Below are 19,168 nucleotides of genomic sequence, written 5' to 3'. Positions count from 1 at the left end.
AAATAATTTAAAAAACTTATTTTTAAGGACAATGAAAAGCTGTATAAATGTTCTAATATTACTGAGGGTAGCTTGAAAGGTCCATTTCAATTAAAATAAACGATAAAAGAAAGTTACAAACAAGGCCATAGCATCTAAAGATCTCATCCAGCTGTTTCTTGGCCCCTGTTCTCAGTCTTAGAACTGAGACTGAACTTCTTCATAGTTTTCACTCGTCTCTTCTGGTTCACGTTTTTCTGATCATTCTGAAGAAGTCAATTGGATTGACTTACAATCTTTGAATAAAGTCCCTTTCTAATATTTTCTGTTGAAGACTATGGCAATTCAGTTATTTTAATCGATCAATAAAAGGCAGTCCTTTAAGCCTGGGACATCTGTCACACCAAGGCAGAGCAGTAATAGCATTTATGCGGCAATAAGAATTGTAACCAACGTTCCCAACCAGGTCTTAAAACAAGTTAAAGGTTTTAATATAACATGATTTCATTTAATGTCACAATATGACGATTAGGTCACAATTAAATTTAGGTGTACAGATGTTGCCACCACTTTAATTTCTTCCCTATAGTGCCCAAATTAGGAAACCGATGTGCGACCGCTCTTTTTAATTTCTTTTTTAAGACAGCTTGAGCACAGCATTTTCCATCTTTGGAAAGAGAGCTACGTACTGGTCCACCAGCTCCACTTACTGTAGCACCTGGTTTTCCTAGGTGTTCTCCCACTACAGGACAGACCAGACTCAGGACCCTAGAACCCGGATAAAAAAAAAGAACCAACCTCTTAAGGTAATACAAGATATTAAGTATTAATACCGTACATAAAAGTAAATAAGAGGACTGTGTAGGCACACTAGCTCTCGCAGGAGTGCTTGGCGATTTTTTAGAGAAAAAATCCCCCCCCAACATTTATATTATTTTCTAGAGCCAACCGCCTAAAGATGAGACATCGTAAATTGACAGCAGTGAAGTTGTGTACTATAATTTGATTAATTGGAACCGTTTGTTTCCAGCTCTTAAATATGTTGGAGCTTTAACGGATTTTATTTTATAAGTGTAAAATCCCCAACTTATGTCTGGAAACAAACTGCAAATATTTCCATGAAGCAACTTCTGAGATCCATGTAGGCTTCAATTCTCCAATTAAAGTGGGGTGTAATGAAAACCAGGAGATATGTGGGTCACCAGGAGCAGGGTTGGGAAGCCCTGTCCTGGAAGGTGGTAACACTTCCTTGACTAGGACAGAGTTCCCAGTCCTGACCACTTTACCTCCAGAGAGAACTAGTTTCCACCTTAGGCCATCACCTTTATATGTTGTACACCACAGAGTTAGAAAAAGACCAAGGGCATTATACTACATTTGTTCTGTAATCCCTGAAGCCGCAGATGACCAAAATGAATCGACCATGCCAGTTTGCTCTGAGCTTAAATAGCAAGCAGAAAGGGTTCTGAAAATACAGCAATATAAACTAAAATCACCACATGTTGGTGCAACTGTGGGAGCATAGTGTCTGTATATTTCTTAACTTCCCAAAGCTGCAAGTGCAATGCAATGACTATCAATACATCAAGGATACATCTACAAAGACAACACACATCTAACATCACTTCCAGCTGTCAAAAAAAGACCAGTTAATTGCATCAATTGGCCCTTTTTTTATATTAACCGCTCATTCAGATACTTAAAATAATGTGTAAAATTGCATTGTGATGGACGTGAATTATGTGGTTGCAAAGCATGTTGTTTGTTGTTGTTGTTAGATGCTCTGATGAGACAATTGATCTTTTTGAGTTTATTACAAGATGCCATAAGGATTCAATGGAAGCAAAGAATGATTTTGCAAAGCTCTAGTCATTTAAATAATGATTACTAATGCAATCCACAACGTATGTTACTGAGACTGAGCACTATGTGCTAAATAAGTAAATAATTACTGTATTATACTTATTTTTATATTTGACATTTCCAACTTTATTAAAAAATCTATACTTTGGAGATGCATGTATAAATAACCTGTTTTTTAAGAATGGAATATCATGATTTTTCTTTTCCTTTGATGAAGAAAAAAAATCTTTAAACCTGCAAATAAAAAAAAATACAGAGGCCCCCAGTACAAGAATTACAATATTTTCATTTATTGTAAATCCACATAAATTAAAACTTTAAGATGTCTGTTCTTACAGTGTATTAATCAAATGCATTGTTTTACTTGGAAAAATGGCTTCTTCGATAGCAAATAGTTACAGCCACAACAGTTGCGACAACACATTAGCCATCTAAATAATGTAGGTTCCTTGCTGTTCTCGCAGTGAACTTAACAGTTAATAAACTACTAAAGTATACCTTTTCACTGCTTCTCCACAAGTCCCAGGGGTGTATCTCTGCATGACAGGCAAAATGTGGCAAATATACAGCAGGTGTAGAACAATGTATTTGGAGTTTTGCAGTTTCTTGGGGAATTAGAGCTTAAGTAGAATTCAGTTATAGCTGGTGCTGGTGTCTCATTAAAAGGCCTCAGTTGTGAAATTAATTGATTGGAGGTAGCTGCTTTTCGATAAACTGCTTGATATCCATCATTTCCTGTGGAAGAAAATATATCACAAAATTAGAAATAATCAATGCTGCACTGCATTTTTCAAAAGTAAACAGATACCAAGCCTTTCAAATCCAGAGGATCAGTTTAGCTTGTTGTCGTTTTAATGTATGTAGTTTTTTTTAACTACAATGTATGTATGTAGTTTTTTAAAAACGTAATTTAATGTTTTATGTAGTCATAACACACTGAAGTAGAAATAAATATCAGTTACATACATACCCAGCTCTACACATTTTAAAAAAACAGAAGTAAATAGATAATTGATATGAAAGAAAAATGGAAAACGTGTGACTGCATAAATATTCAAACCCTTTTTGTTTATTTTATTAAAATAACTTTATTTGATTCAAACGCCAGTATCAATTGTTTGATTAACAGTAATTGAATTCTATTATATTTCAGCAAGGGTAGGGCCACTGGCCACGTCCTGTTTGATGCAGCTGTTAACTTGTAAATGTCAGGCTACCGACCTGGGGGCAGGAACTGTGTGGCATCCTTGGATAGGTCTTGAAGCTGACGTTTGCTGGGTTTACAATACTTTTTAACTTTTCCACCGTGAGACACCCAAACACTAGGGGAACCAGGGGATCAGCCTCTCCATGGCACTGCAGAATACCGACGTCTTTATTCACACTGTTGGCCGCTGCCTATAGGTGCCAGGGATTACAGGGACGAAGACAAACCATCAGGAATGCAGTTAAGAACCTTTAAGTTGTTGTTAGCAACAGAAAACACCGCAATTGTACTACTCTATACAACTTGTACTAATCTATACAACTGAAGAAGATGTGTAATTCTTCTACTTATTCCAACAGGAGATAAGAATATAACTGGCAGTCAAGCTGTAAAAAATGATAAGAGTACAGCATTTGGCTCATATGGTGTTGCAGCCAGTGGAGCCAGGAAGGTTGGCTTTAGACCTCCTGGGAAAGCGAAGGTTGCTGCTGGAAGAGGTGTTAGCGGGACCAGTAGGGAGTGCTCACCCTGTGGTCTGTGTGTGACGTAATGCCTCAGTATAGTGATGGGAATACTACACTACAAAAAGGGTGCTGTCCATGGGATGAAACATAAAAACCAGGTCTTAACTCCCTGTGGTCATTCAAAAATCCTAGAGCATTTCTAGAAAAGAGTAGGGGTGTTACCCCAGTGTCCTGGGAAAATACCCCGTTGGCTTTACCAATCAAGGCCTCCTAATAATGTCCATCTATGAACTGGGTTAATCACTCTGTTCTCCTCCCCACTGAGAGCCGATGTGTGGTGAGTGTACTGGCATCACGCCATTCAGGTAGGTACTGCACACACTGCCTGAAAAGCACTCCGAGTAGAGTGTCCAGAAACACGCCAAATAAGTGTAAGGATTAACCTTTTTGTTTAAAAACACATCCAGTATGGGGGGCGGGCAATTGGCTACACTTATTTTAATAAGGGGCCCAATGCTATCCCACACTCACTGTCCCTCAGTTCCAGCCAAATTAAAAATGATCCTGTTCCCCGTCACATTTCCAAGTGGAGGAATTAATTTCACACAGAAAGGTCATCTTTCAATCCATAAAAGAGAGGGGCTGACATGCAAATCTGTCATGTGTTCTAATGCTATTTTCACCCCGAAGTAGGGAAAATGGACTTTCCATGGACACAGAATATGCATGCGAGAGAATCATTCCTGGGAATGAATGCGGTCTCAGGTGGCCACTTGTCTGAGATCTGGTGCAATAAGCTGTGAAACTGTAACTCCGTCGTGCCTTGTCGTTAAAAACCAATTATCTTCTAAAAGCCATTATGGGGTTTGGCAGCTAATGTTATAAGAAAATAATATCTCTACCAATTAATCCTGTGGCCTTTTGAATGAAATAAACACTCACTTAACCAGGAGGTACGAAATGAATTTGCCAAACCCAGCTGTGCAGATAACCATGGCTGAAAGCTAGTGGAGACATAAGGCCATTGAGATACGAGTCAAATCCTTACCACTCATGCTCCTGAGGATGTCTTAGCACAAACTTGTAATTCTGTCCCTACAAATGAATACAGGCACAGCTAATTGCCAACAGCCCTATTAGTACACCCCTCTATAAAAGCCAATCGTATACAGTCCAGCTAGGAAAACCATGTGCCCAGCGCTGATCTTAAGAAATCTAGTCTTTTGTATTCAGATAAAAGAGTACAATGCTCAGTAATATGTTAAAAAATATAACTTCAGACAATGTAAGACAATGAATGTTACATGCATTATGCAAGTGCCTCTCAGTGAATGCTTTCATATTTGAAATGAATTATACATCTTATAATATAAAATTATATTATAGTATTACATGATTGAATAAGGGAATGCATTTATAAGCAATATTAATGAAAGCAGAGCACAGGATATGTTGTTTACACAACTCCAACCACTGAATTGTACAGGTATGAGAAAAAATATTTTACATTTCACTTAACCCTGTGTTGCAGAAACAGATGCAGCGCTGGTAGAAAACCCTTTGAAATATCCAATTGAATAAGGTTACTATTTTATGTATACCTGATACCAGCAGTTTTTCCCCATAGAGAGCATTTAAATTACTCAAATACCAAAAATTAGGAAATAGAACTAATTGGTACCAGAAACGACAAAAACATACCTGTGGGAATGAACTACGCAGAGGAAGCCAGCAGCTCAGGGCTACCACGCCTGCTAGTTTCTGTTGTGTGGTCAAAGCTGTGTACAGAGACAACGCTCCTCCCTGCTCAAAAACATACAATTCAATAGAGGTATTATCAGAAAATAAGAGATCCATTTACAGGTTGTCGTATATTGAGAAATCCATAAAGTATATTTTACAATACCTGTGAAAATCCGCCCAAAACAATTCTGTGAGAAGGTATTCCATTTTTTACTTCTTGGTCTATAAGTGCTTTAACTTGAAATAAAAAAAACACAGAGAAGCAAAAAGACATAAAATGACATCACAATAAAACTGGCAATCCAAATTTTAACCAAAGGATAAGTAAAACTCAAAAAGCAAGTAAAACCCAAGACAAAAATAACAACCAGATATAAAAGGTTTTTCATAAGTTAAGGCAGGGATTACTAAGTGAACTCCAGGGTAATGGTCATAAGAAAGCATAAAGTATAAAGATTTCTCTCAGTCTTTGTCAAACTAGTAGGAGCAGACTACTCCAATAATTATATATCCATCTTAATTTAAACATTATTTTTTTAATTAAAAAGTTAAGATGGAACATAAAAGATAAACTGTGGCTGCAATGGAGTACTGTCAAGCAGTAGTGAAGGTAAATGTGGAACACAGGTAGTTCCATATTCAAGCTCCAGTGACTCATCGGCCCAGATGGGATTCCTGGTTATCCTGGTTTCCATGGTGTTAAAAGAACAGTCCATCCCAGGAACTACCACCACCAATGTTGCTTCCCATTCATACAACTGGGTTTTCTGCATAATGGTGGTGATGCACCTTACTCAAAGATAATGTGGAAACATGCCAAAAAAAGTTTATGCAGCACCATTTTCTCCAGACTCATCTTCAAGTTTTAACTAAGCTATTACACAATATTTCACAAAAAAAAAAAGTGTTGAAATGGGGACATTGAGACATTTTGGGTGCTTTGTGAAACATGAGGCGACCCACCGGAGAAAAAGCTATACCGCACAACAGTACATACCCTGCCGTATCATTTTGTGATCATACAATAGCAATGAAATTTTACCCCAAAAAAAGAAATAAACCGATTTAGCGAGATTTTTTTACCAACAAAAATGGAAAATGGAATAGTTATTCTGTAACACTGAAGATAATCCATTAATAACCAATACTAAGTTCTGTGTTGTACAGTTCATTTATGAAAATTCAAGAGTACCATTTCTGTTGAAATGCAACTTTGAACATTGCTTGCGTGACCACATTTAAAAGATTATATCAAAAGGTCGGTTATTTTACATGTCAGACAAAACAAAGGGTTTTGAAACTGGCTACCTTATCTGTTATATCAGAAAAGCAGAAACGATTGAGGACATATAGCAAAACAGACAATTATATATTCTCCAATCCCACTCTTACTATTTTCTGCTGCCTCTTTGATTCCCGAATCATCTTCTTCTGCTTCAGGGCTAAGTCCGATTATGTCAAACCTGAAAACAACAGGGAACAAAAAAGATTCCATACCAAAAACTTACTTTATTCAGTCTAACATTTAGATGACACGTGATTCACATCTCATACGCAAATACACAGCTTACGCCATATAAAATCAACTACGTGGTTTTCTTCTGAGGAACCCAAATGAGTAAAATGCAGCAAACCGCCCGCTCGCATTTTGTTCTCCCATATTATTCTTGCATTAATCCCTGTTTCCCCCTGTTGAGACTCCATCTGTAATAGACTCCAGCAGATCAAACCCCCTTCTACTTAGCAAGCTGAAATCAAAATGTTTTCACACATGATGAAGCCAGGAAGAATTCAATTATTTATTTTGGGAATAAAGTGTTAACAGGATGTTGACTATATTCATGGAAAAACTGGTGAAACTGGTGATATTCATATCCAATGTATGGATATTAGAGATCACAAATGTCAAAAACTTGGACACCACACTCACAGCCTCATTACCGATTTCCAGGGAGAGAGTTTTAGAAAATGTTTCCGGAAATTAATCTCCATTTTTCCAAGAATACCAATCACCCTGGTTTCACACTTTTCTTCCCCCTTCCCTCTGGTAAGCGTTATAAGAGCATAAAGGTACGAACTTCCAGTTTAAGAGACAGTTTCTTCCCACAGGCGGTCAGATTACTGAACTCTATCCCTAGCGCACACTGATTTTTTTCCCCTCACATTGTTTGTCTGACTTTTTTTTTTAAGTTGTATATTATTTAACTTGTTGTTGCTGCTCTGCATTTATGTTTTTGGTGATTCCTTTAATGTCTTTGTATTGGAGCATACATGCAAATAAGCATTTAATTGCACTTGACTTGTGCAGGTAAACAGCTGAACTGAATTCTACCATTTTAAGGGTATTAATCTCCAGGTGGTCCTACCATTTTGCTTACAAGGACTTTGGTGCTTGGCCTGACCTTCCTGTCTGTGGTGTGATATGGTCTATTGGAATGATACTTTCCACCCCCAACAAACGATCATAGCATACTAACATAACCTCTTTATGCTAACAAAAAAAAAAACAATTCAGTTATGGTTATTTAACTTAACAAAAACAAGCAGACAAATATAGATCTTACCAGGATGGCATGGCCATATTCATGTTCAAGGTAACTGGCATTATTGGCCTAGAATATTGAGAAACAGAAAATTAGGCACATTCAATAATCATGTAAGAATCTAGTGGAAGCAGAGTGATGACACTGGAATGAAATAAATAGGCTTCATATTTAGTGTTGTTTCTTTAATCCATTTTTGCGACTCTTAAAAGGTCCTTTTTATTGGGTTTGGTTGCCTCCTTTAATGTTAGCATTATCTATTTTACTTGGATAACCCATTTTATTCTGCAGCAAATACATCACATTTGTTATAAAAAAAATACACTAATCCACAACTGGTCTCATCAACATACAACAAAGATTGTGAAATGTTACTACTGGTATCATCAGTGAGAAATATTAACATCACGTGGATTCTTGAAGAAAAACAGGAACAGCACTTATACCTGAAAAACGAGATACTTACGCATGAGGGCAAATATATTTAACATGGGGGGTCCTGATGCCTGCAAAGGCTTCTGCCCAGCTGTGTCTGTGTAGGAAAATCAGTAAAGAAAAATATATTTCTGGTTATATTTCGTAAAAGCAGACTGGTCATCCTGATGCAATTTCAAATAAACTGGTTCCAAAAAGACAGCCTACTTTTTACCAGTACTTCCACCTCCTCATACATTTCTGGGTAAACTGATAATCGATCAGGCAGACTTTGCAAACCTCAGTTTGGTTTGATGCCAGTGTTGGCTTTCCTATCCATGTGCAGTGTTCAGCTCTTGCCAGATGAGTCCTCTTTATAATAACATCACTTTATTAACCCTTTACAATTTCTTGCATTAGGAATAATCTTTTCACATACCCCAGCTTGCTCTCCATGAGACACACGGACTCACAGACAGGGAGAGAGCCTGGGGTCAGAGCGCAGGGTCAGCCATTGTACGGCACCCCTGGAGCAGTTGGGGTTAAGGGCCTTGCTCAGGAGCCCAACGGAGTAGGATTCCTCTGCCGGCTGCAGGATTTGAACCGGCAACCTTCCAGCCACAGGCTCAGATCCTTAGTCACAGAGCCACCGCTCCGCCAATTTACAATTACTGGGCTGAAATTCAAACAATGTTTGAAAAATCCCCATCTCACTATTATTTTCCCTAAAATAGAAATGGGTGAGTTGAGATTGACTGAAAAATTTGATATACAAATTCTGCCCTGTCTAGATGTTATATTATATGAATCAGAACTACTGTGAAAAACAATGACATTTACAAAATGATACATACCCAGTGTCCCCCAATCCATGGAGGAATATTACCTATATGGAAATAAAGAATAACAATTTAATATGGTTTTATGTTTTGTTTTACTTTATCCTGTGTCACATAGATCATACCAGTCCCTACTCCGTGTTTCCCCATTTTGTCTCTATAGTTTAGGTTTCTGCTACCTGTATGTGAATTTCGTCTACATTAAACGTTGCCTGTCAGCTGTTTGCCAAGTTGGGAATTCTCTCATAATCTTTTTTAAATTAAATAAAACAATCCACCTTACCCACAGCACTGCAAGCTCGGTACAAGAATTCAACTCAAACACCAAACCTCCTTTCAAATCTGCAGACCTAGTTGCACAAAATCAGGGACAGTTTCCCTGAATTGAAAAGCACAAACAAGCCTGTACTGTACTCCGTTCCATTCATTTATTAGATCACACCACGAGGCGGCCGAAGCACCCACGTCTGACAAACTCAATGCCAGATATTAACTCATTCAGACCACTGAAAAATCCCAGCGTTTTTCTTGGATCTCGGGAGGAGGCGGTCTGAATCAATAAACGAATCTGACTTCATTCCAAAGGTCGAACTAACCGGTCTCCTTATTAACATAGCACTGCATGCAATTAATACATGTATACCAATACCCCCCGATAAGTAATGCATACCGCACAACTTACCGCTGCCGTCGCTTTCCGGGCGGGGGGTACAATGGCTGGAAGCGGCGCTGACATATTATTACCGCACATACAACGGACAGGCAACTGGCATCCAACAAGAAAATAAATATTCAGTATAAAACTGCTGGACGTACAAACACAGATAATCAGGGATTACGCCTTTGCAACGTAGGGAGCTCTTCCCCCCACCACCTTGGTCTGCTGGCGATTCTTAAAAATACGTGTTCCAGTTTGTTGCTTTATAATGTCAGGTTAACCTATACAGCTGATTCGCCCAAGTATTAAGCAATTGTGTCGTCTGTCCTTGTAGTGTATTGTGAAGTTTGAAGAGGATGAGGTAAACAACCTATTTCATTCGGTGTTTCTCGCACTGGCACACGTTTAGGAAATCCCGCCTCTGCTCCTTTCTGATTGATGAGCAGGTTTTCCTTGGCAGAAAAGATCGCCTATTGTTGGTTCGCGTAATTGTCAGCCAAACCCCATTCTGTTTCAAGGCTGCATGAAATTACTGGGCTGGCAAGACTTATAGGGGACCTTGAGTGATAATCAGGACGTCGCGACGATAGGGTCAGCGATTTAATGTACTAGTGCTTCCCATTGCATGTCTGTATTGATTGTATGACGACAGCATTATTAACACGATACCTTTCTGATAACTGCACCCCTGACCCATGCTGCGGCAGTGCGCAACAAAAGGTTCGTTTTCTGCAATCAGAGGAGCGGCTCCAGAAGAAAAAACACAATGTGGAGCGGATGGCTAATCTGATATATTCTGTATTTCAAACTGATGTGTCATTACTCAGATCACATTTGTTTTTACTATAGCAAGTAAGGGCACACGTTGTATCCGACACTAGAGTACTCGATCAGAAGGAAATTGTACATTTCAGTAAACGCTGTGGAAATTGTGACCTTAAATAATCAAACTGAACACAAATTAAATATACTAAACGCAGTGCAAATTAACCATATTAAAAAAAATATTGGACCTTCCATCTCAGCGATGATAACATTTCGATCAGGTCAGGTGGTATGATACGAGAAACAAAAAAAAACACAAAACTGGATTTGCCCTTCCTTCACCCGCAGTTATCTACTAATTTCCTTCCTGGACTCATCTCATCTCACATGGCCGCCGTACACTAAACCAGTGTCGCGCTTATATCACTTCCTGTTTTTACTTTAGCCGTAAAGCAATTTATCAGGCTACTCCACGACGTCGGCTAAACCTTGCCCTTGGACGTTTTCAAAGATGTCTGTCCCCAGGAAACCAGGTGGAAAGGCACTGGATCTTCTTCGAAATTTGCCAAGGATCTCTCTCGCGAATCTTAGACCGAACCCGGGAGCCAAGAAGCTTGTGAGTGCGGACCTGAGTGACCTGTACTGGTTGTAAAGTAGAAAAGACTGTAAAATCAGAACGGATCCGTTCATGCAGGTTTTTGCATCAAAAACGCAAAAATGAATTAATCATTTCTTAAACGCACTTTCTGCATGCATAGTACACGATTGTGAATGCAAAATGTCAGAAAAGCGAAAGTAAATCTAAATTCCTACTCTTAACATTGCACGAATGAAAAATGTCTGGTGTGGAGTAATATTTGCACGTGCAGTTAATTGTATACTAAGTCTTGCGTGTTTTAATGACCCCAAAATGGGCAGGTGTTTTTACTTTAACGGTGTTTGTTGTAATCCATTTTTATATGTAATAGATGCAATAGTTCATATTTATAGTCACCGGCACGTCTGTGTGGGCACGATGCCAATAATACAATTTACATAAACGCAACATGAATAAAGTTTAGATTTGGATTAATTGCTTTTGACGGCTGTTGCATTAGGCAGTCGAGAAAAAAATGTAGAAGACTTTTAATTCATGTTAGACGGAAGAGTAGCTTTCATTTTCAGAATGCAGTATAAAGCAGTAGAGGCACCGTGGCACAGTTGTCTGTATTTGAAGTGCTATCTGTGTCGAGTTTGTGTGTTCTCTCTGTGTTCATAGGGTATCTTAAGGTGGTCATGTTTCCTGTCACAGTCTTAGTAGGTTAATTGACTTATGGGAAATTTGGCCCAGGTGTGAGAGTGTGCGTGTTTGTGTGCCCTGTGAGGGACTGGCATCCCATCCAGGGTGTATCTTGCCCTATGCCCATTGCTGGCTGGAACAGGCGCCAGCTCCACCACAGCCTTGGATTGGAAAAAGTGCTTAGACAGTGGATTGTGACGGGGCTCCACCTGTTGGTGAATCAATTCCTCGCGAGTCCGGTGTCCGGTTTTTGTTCTGTCCTAGGTCTCAGTTGCGTTGTTGATGTACTGTACTATTTAGGTAGCCGGCTAATTGTAATACTTGTCATCAGGATGTGAGGTGTTTTTATAATGAACTGCTTTTAAGTGAAGTGAATTAAGTCAATTGAATGCTTTGAGTAATAATAAAAAGTACCTTAAGAAAAATCATTTAGATATATAAGAAAAGTATTAGGTTAAAGGTTCAATTAACTCCCCGGGTTTGAAGGAACGGTCTGTATTTCTGACAGCACAGATTTCCATCTGCACTTTATTTTTAAAGATTTGTTTTGCCAAAATGTGAACGAATGGTTTTCTTCCAATCAGGAGAAGAGGCGAGGCCGGGGAGCCCATGGGGGAAGCAAGAGTGGCCGTGGGCACAAAGGAGAAAGGCAGAGGGGCAATCGCCCTCGGCTGGGTTTCGAGGGAGGACAGACACCCTTTTACCTCCTTATCCCCAAATACGGCTACAATGAGGGGCACAGGTAAGTTTCCATCACCCCTCTTTCGCAGTCGGAGCCTTTGCAGGCGAGTGATGTCCCGTTTTTATTCTTACAGATATCAAGTATTTTTTGCTCATTTCAAATTAAGATCATATACAACTTCTTGCATTAGGAATTTGTCTTTTCACATACCCCAGCTTGCTCTCCACACATAGGCACACAGACAGGGAGAAGGAGAATCTTTGGGTCCAGTCGCGGGGTCAGCCATTTATATGGCACCCCTGGAGCAGTTGGGGTTAAGGGCTTTGCTCAAGGGCCCAACGGAGTAGGATTCCTCTGCCGGCTGCGGTTTTTGAACCGGCAACCTTCCAGCCACAGTTGCAGATCCTTAGTCACAGTGCCACTGCTCCGCCCAAATTCTTATGCCTCTTTTACGTTCCAGTTTGTTTTCTTGTGTTTGTTTTCTCCTTGGCTGTTTTTACTCACTATCATTTCTGTTGTTGCTTTTTTGCTTTTTTTTTTAAGTGACTGTCAGACAAAGAACTTTCTTCCTCACGGGGGGGGCTTCCTCGTTTTAGGACCACTATACTAACAGTGATGAAGTTGGAAGGTTTCTATGTCCTTGGTGTTTTTGGTTTTCAATAGTAATTCTGAACAGATTGTTCAGCGATATCCATATAAGAAGGATCGAATCATGCATATTATGAGTCATTCTGCAAGTGGACAACACTAAAAAGATATAAAGATAGTTGCTAAAAATGTTTTTACTTTATAGTGAGACATACTTTTTTGTTAAGGCTAAGTAAATATCACTATTGACAATTAAATATAATAGCAAATCTGTGGTGCAAATAGTAACTGTGAAAAGGTTGATTAGATTCAAGATTGTATTGGTGCTTCAAACAAAAAAAGACAAACTACAGCTGTGAATGTGTCTTCAATTTTGTATAATTTCTAGGGGGACTTCAGAATAATCACTCTTTGCACTAATTGGGGTGTATTGACCCTTGGAAATCAAGGGTAAAAAAGCAGGGGAGAAGCTTTATTGTTGGTTTACGGGACAATCAGCATTGTATTTCTTGCTTTGCATGTCTCCTTGCTGTCAGTTTCAAGGAGTTACTCGACACTGGTTTTCTTGATGTGGCTAGGTTAACAGTTATGTAACCCATATGCTTTTTTTAAGAATTTAGAATTTAAGGGTGATTGGAACACAATGCTGTATTTGTTTCACCCAGTCGCCGGCCTCAGTACCAGCCCTTAAGTCTGAATAGACTCCAGTACCTGATAGATCTGGGCAGAGTTGACCCCAGAGAGCCCATAGACCTCACACAGTTAGTGAATGCCAGAGGAGTGACAGTGCAGCCACTAAAGAAGGACTATGGCGTTCAGCTAGTGGAAGAGGTAAGAAAAAATGTCTTGTTGAATTTTGGTTCGATCCACCGTACACAGTTATCCACAAAAGATCCTTGGAAGCATAAAACAAAATCCAAATGTAGCATGAACCTTGAATTCTGTTTCAGTATGAGTGCTCATTAAAATACCAGTTAGTGGATCTACAGTGCCAAGCAAAAGTATTCAAACCCAGTCTGCACAGTTTTCACATCTTGTTGTTTAAACATTTGAAGTCCTGACACTTTGAAAGTAGCCATTAATATTTATTATAGACACAGCCTACTTTACAGACCTAAAGGAAAGAACTAAATAAAAATTGAATGAAAGAAAAAGGATATGTCATGAATTATGCATACATTTTCAAACTCTTTGCTATGTCAAATAAATTACGTGCACAAAATTACTTTATTTATCAACAAGGGTGTCTGGCCTCTATGTGTGCACATAAATTGGTAGATTGTTATAGACTTGTGACTATAATTACTGTCAGATGAATTTCCACCAGATGTTGAGATTGTGGATCTTGGTACTTATGCAAGCATCATATTTGTTTTGAAGTCATTTACTGTGTTTTAGATTGAGCATTCTTGTTTTGAATAAAATATTAAGTTCTAAACTGATGCCTAAAATTAATTTAAATTTCACATAGTGGGACAACATAAGAAGTGTCTGAATACTTTTGTATGCCTTTTCATCACAAAAGGATTGAGGCTGTGTTCAGTTGTGTATGCTGAATCTGCTGGAAATAGTGTAGTTTTGACACTCTGGGTTGATCAAAGAAACAAGTTAAATGAAAGTCTAAACAAGCAAAACGAACATTTTAGAAAATGAGTCAGGAAATTTAAGAATTAACAATAGAGTGTCCCTTTAGAACCAGGGATGTAAACCATTTTAACTATTGTGAATTTCAGTTTATTCACTAGGTGGCAGCAGTTCTTCAGGTTACTCTGTTATTAAAGACATTTAGCATTTCAATATCTTGAACTAAAATTTGATCTTGTACCAATTTGAAAGCAAATCCTGCCATGTTATGTGTTTTATCTGTTAGGGTGCTGACATTTTTTCAGCTAAAGTGAACATTGAAGTTCAGATGGCTTCTGAACTTGCAATAGCTGCCATAGAAAAAAATGGTGGGATTATTACAACAAGCTTCTATGACCCCAGAAGTTTAAGTAAGTGTTTCCTTTTTGTTTGCTGTTTTTGTGAGTACTACAAGATGAGCTGACCTCATTGTAATAAATTGTAACCAAGCAGAATATTTAAGGCTATATATGTATCCGACCCAATTGTTTATTAAAAATGTTAATTTAGTGTACCATAAAATAGTTTTGCAAAAACTCACTGGTATATTACATTCAGAAATGTGTTTTAAGTGATTATGTTTTAGAAAGTGTACTGTTTTACATTTAAAAAATGAGATATTGTGTAATTCAGTTCTTCTGAATGAAAATCCACATTCAGTGATTCAAGTTTTAGCTTTGGGTCACCATTCCAATTGAATCCTGGCCTTTGTCTATGAACCCATCTTGAAGTCATTTATTAGTTTCCACTTTTGAAGTTTCAGATTGGAAGAACCGTAACAGACCTTGAGAAATGACTGTGTTTCGTAGCCAGACTCCAGGTTGCGTGCTTTGTAAAATTCAAAGCATATCCCCGTTTTGCATAGCAAGCACAGCTTGAACCCTCAAAGGTCTGCATATAAATTGAATGATCGTCTTTTCTTCTCAGCTGTCCTCTGTAGACCTGTTCCATTCTTCATGACTGGGCAACCCATTCCAAAGCGTATGCTTCCAGGAGAAGATTTAGTCTCATATTATACGGATGCCACAAACCGAGGCTACCTGGCTGACCCAGCCCAGATTCAGCAAGCCAGGCTTGAACTTGCCAGGAAATATGGGTATGTTTTACCTGACATTACCAAGGATGAGCTGTACCAGATGCTTACAATGCGGAAGGACCCTCGGCAGATTTTCTTTGGCCTCGCCCCAGGTTGGGTCGTCAACATGGTGGAAAAGAAGATTCTGAAGCCCACGGATGAAAGACTGCTGAGTTATTATAGTTCATGAATCTGAAAAAAGAAAACGTTCTATATTGGGTAAAATGTGCTGTGAAATTTTTAGGGGATGATTGTTGATGATTATTTGTGTGGTGTCAGCCTGCACAGAACATTGCAGCTTTGGACTTAACGTACTGCAAAACGATAGGGATGAATGTAGACCTAGGCCAAGGAAATGCACAGTCTAGGCTGTTTTATTTCGCTTCTTGTCTGTTTGTAGTGAAAAGAGTCGCGTTCTGTATTGAACGATTTTACAGGTGTTACTACTTGATATAATCAGATGACTTTAATGTTGCGCAAAGTGTTATTTTGTGATAAAGAATGTTTTGAGTAAAATGTTCTTTTAAAAACAGGATATCTTGGTGTGCTGCCTTATTTGACGCACACTGTAATAAACAGAAGTTCTTGGATACAGTCACAAAGCAACGGGGTAAACAGGAGATAAAGAGCGTGTCCTTAAATAATTGACTGGGCCAGGAACTTGAACAACAAGGGGCTTATTGATATGATACAAATTGTGTTACTCATTTCCATGGTGTGCTTTTCAGCTGTTGATGAAAGTGCTGTAGTGCAATTAGAAGAGAACCCAGGCTGTTCACTTAAAAAGAGAAAAGGGCACTTGGATGGAAGAAACATTGTGGTTTACAGGTGAAAGGGAAGCGAGGCAAACAAGATAGCTGCATGAATGAAAACAGGAAACAGATGCCAGCTGATGTGCATTACATGCTAAACTGTACAGCTAGGCTGATGTAGGGAATGCAAAATTAGTCAGGAGCAGCTGTATCCTGGCTAGGATTTACAACGAAACACATCCCCCTCCTCACGAGCGCAGACAGGCACACATACACAAACTGTTCTTCCAGCATGATACAAACCCAGATGGAATGTCAGGTGCTTTCCTTGGAATACAGTTAAAAACTGAACAAATATTTGAAAAATTCTTTGATTCTCGGCGCAGTGTGCGGAAAGGACTTCCCTGATGCTTTCAACCAGGATGAACTGACCTGAAGAACTGCTAACATTTCACTGGAGACCTATCAAACAGCATTACAGCACATTCCATACATACCAGACTGAAAGCTGCATGATTAACTGCTGTCTGTTTAAACATGATTTATTGCCAGCACCATTCAAAATTCCACAATTATGAAAGGAATTCTCCTATTTACAAGGTTTTGCTCCTCTAGGACACCTCTTGCGTGAATCATTACCATCATCAAGAGTGTTGTATCCTCGCCCATAAAACTTGTAAGACATTGTCCTCATAGTTAATTTTGAGCCAGATTTTTTTTTTGTGAAACAATTAAGGTTTCCAGTCCAACATGTTCATAGGATGTCTAATCAAACCATTGTGATAGTGAGTGTGCTACTGCAGACCCTTATAAAACCTCAAATGTAAGGCTTCTCAGAGGCTAATCCTGGTAACATTAAAATCTTTTCACATTGTTAAATAATACAGAATAACTTTCCAATGATCAGTAAAACTGCTGTTCAAAGTTGTCTACTTTTGGTAAACCTGAATACATATACACAAAACAATAATCTAAATGTTGAAGATAATTTTATACTGACTGCTTGTTAGCTTGTGTGTAAATACAACCTTTACCAAGTATGTTATACTAATGAACCGATTGATTAAATATCTCTTCCCACCTGTAAAATGAGTAGCTTCTATTACCTACGTTTTTCTACGTTCCCCTTTCTAGCGAATCTAATGTAGTTTGTGTGATTTTCATGTTTTCATGTATTTTGACGTAATGTGTATTTTTAGCAGTAAAAATGCACTTCAGTGGAATTTCCACTGTGTAATGAGTGTAATTCTAGGTCAGCAATATATTTTCTATAAAGTGATGACTAAGCGTGTACATTGATACAAGTTAAATGAGGCCTGTGCATTATTCAATTTTAATGTGACATCCCTTGTTTTGGTCACCCTATAGATGGGCACTACATTAGCAACTCTTCGGTCCCAAATACAGACACAGCTCTCTGCATGAATGTCTAATACACTTAGACATTGTTAAGACAAAAAGCGAGTCTTTGTTAACAATTAGAGGAAAACAAGCAGCATGAATAGCTGGTGTTCATAAATACCATTAATTAAGAAATGAAACATAGAACTTTAGAAAACAAGGTACAGATTATTACTTTAATTCACTTCTTCCTGTCAGCTGCAATAGAATGAATCATCTACAGAAATGCCACTGTTTGATGACATTACTGTTGTTACTCTTTTCATTCAAAAGCAAATCTAAGTAATAGCTGCAAAACAACCCCACAAAACCCTTTTAACCAGTGTTTGAGAAAAGGAAAATAAATCTCCTGATACCTGGTACAGTTTTGTGTGTTTGGAAGCATTTAATATGTAAATATTTTGTGGGGCAATATCAGTTTAGAAAAAGAGTGTGAAGTAGAAAATTATTATTTTTTTTTAATTGAAAGAGACTTGTTTCATAAATCAAGGCACATATACAGTACAGGATTTGTTTGGTACCCACAAGGATCTTGCAATAACAGGAAAGGTACTTGTCAGGTAGTGCAGGAGGAAGTTATCAATGTCTACCATACATTCTCTTTTAAGTGGTAACTGATGGAAAAAAACCACTTCCTCAGCCATATGAATGAACATCATGACAGATTTACTGTTCTTGCATTTATGAGCAGTGGAATAAAACCATTAGGGAGTTATTTGTTGAATGCGATTTGATTAAATAAAGAAGGTAAATAAATCTAGTATGCTGTTAATTTCTTCCTTTGTAAACACCTGAGTGAAATTTAGACATTGTTTAATATACCATAAATTTACATTTCCCATTCTTATCCTGTGTACATTTGTATTTAAAAAACAAAGTTTTCACTTGTGCTTACAGTTCATTATTGAACTGGATCCTGTTATTTTTAATCATTTTATATGGTGTTTTTTGGAATTACTCTTGGGAACCATATCTCAAAAAAACATTACAATATAAAAGATCTTGCGTGAGTTAAAAAATGAGAAAACCTTAAAAAGTCACCATGTACATTTTTTAGTACTATAACAGCTTAAGGGGATTTCAAAATTGAAGTAATTAAAAATGTGCTTATAGAGAATAAAAAGAAATGACATGTATTTGCATCAAATGTATTTTATGTAAATGTTTAATGAGGAAGAAATTGATTTAACATTTATGAAAGACCCCCCTCAGTATTAATCACAACAGAAGTTGAAGTATCACAAGGGCTAGGAGTATATACAACAAATACCTACATTTAAAGTTCCTTTTCTT

The 19,168-nt window shown here is 38.1% G+C and overlaps 2 protein-coding genes and 1 long non-coding RNA gene across 6 annotated transcripts in view; 1 reads left to right on the top strand and 2 right to left on the bottom strand.

The window, feature by feature from the left end:
* The window catches only part of LOC148655667 (uncharacterized), a 340,056-nt gene that overhangs the window by 292,999 nt on the left and 27,889 nt on the right, over window positions 1-19,168 (bottom strand). The gene's annotated exons all lie outside the window — the stretch shown is intronic.
* On the bottom strand, window positions 2,117-10,880 carry lypla1 (lysophospholipase 1). 3 transcript variants are annotated; one of them, XM_088642440.1, is made up of 10 exons: window positions 10,724-10,880; window positions 9,735-9,818; window positions 9,068-9,099; window positions 8,266-8,331; window positions 7,821-7,868; window positions 6,649-6,719; window positions 5,420-5,493; window positions 5,215-5,316; window positions 3,064-3,240; window positions 2,117-2,577 (listed from the first exon to the last, which is right to left on the bottom strand). In XM_088642440.1, the coding sequence occupies exons 1-10, from the start codon at window positions 10,745-10,747 to the stop codon at window positions 2,524-2,526; spliced, it is 732 nt and encodes a 243-aa protein (XP_088498566.1). In that variant the 5' UTR covers window positions 10,748-10,880; the 3' UTR covers window positions 2,117-2,523. The 3 variants fall into 3 exon arrangements, with proteins under 3 accessions (XP_088498566.1, XP_088498567.1, XP_088498568.1); XM_088642441.1 differs by lacking the exon at window positions 10,724-10,880 and adding an exon at window positions 10,380-10,519; XM_088642442.1 differs by lacking the exon at window positions 10,724-10,880 and adding an exon at window positions 9,927-10,237.
* Window positions 10,291-18,635, top strand: mrpl15 (mitochondrial ribosomal protein L15). 2 transcript variants are annotated; one of them, XM_088642438.1, is made up of 6 exons: window positions 10,291-10,430; window positions 10,921-11,091; window positions 12,339-12,496; window positions 13,690-13,855; window positions 14,895-15,018; window positions 15,575-18,635. In XM_088642438.1, exons 2-6 carry the CDS (start codon window positions 10,987-10,989, stop codon window positions 15,910-15,912), a joined length of 891 nt encoding a protein of 296 aa, XP_088498564.1. In that variant the 5' UTR covers window positions 10,291-10,430; window positions 10,921-10,986; the 3' UTR covers window positions 15,913-18,635. The 2 variants fall into 2 exon arrangements, with proteins under 2 accessions (XP_088498564.1, XP_088498565.1); XM_088642439.1 differs by having other exon boundaries at window positions 10,299-10,315.

This window comes from Lepisosteus platostomus, chromosome 8, assembly GCF_059453375.1.
Source record: "Lepisosteus platostomus isolate fLepPlt1 chromosome 8, fLepPlt1.hap1, whole genome shotgun sequence".
Classification (NCBI taxonomy): Eukaryota; Metazoa; Chordata; class Actinopteri; order Semionotiformes; family Lepisosteidae; genus Lepisosteus; species Lepisosteus platostomus.
The sequence above is the reverse complement of the archived record's forward strand: the minus strand, read 5'-3'. Positions and strand labels throughout refer to the sequence as shown.

Bases quoted from the DNA above. Each gene is read 5' to 3' on its own strand.
- lypla1 (XM_088642440.1), bottom strand. From the start codon at position 10,747: ATGTTATCATCGCTGAGATGGAAG. The intron at 9,100-9,734 runs GTAAGTTGTGCG...ATTTCCATATAG, and splicing joins CCCGGAAAGCGACGGCAGCG to GTAATATTCCTCCATGGATT. The intron at 5,317-5,419 runs GTATTGTAAAAT...GTTTTTGAGCAG, and splicing joins TTTTGGGCGGATTTTCACAG to GGAGGAGCGTTGTCTCTGTA.
- mrpl15 (XM_088642438.1), top strand. From the start codon at position 10,987: ATGTCTGTCCCCAGGAAACCAGGTGGAAAGGCACTGGATCTTCTTCGA. The intron at 12,497-13,689 runs GTAAGTTTCCAT...TGTTTCACCCAG, and splicing joins GGCTACAATGAGGGGCACAG to TCGCCGGCCTCAGTACCAGC. The intron at 15,019-15,574 runs GTAAGTGTTTCC...TTTTCTTCTCAG, and splicing joins CTATGACCCCAGAAGTTTAA to CTGTCCTCTGTAGACCTGTT.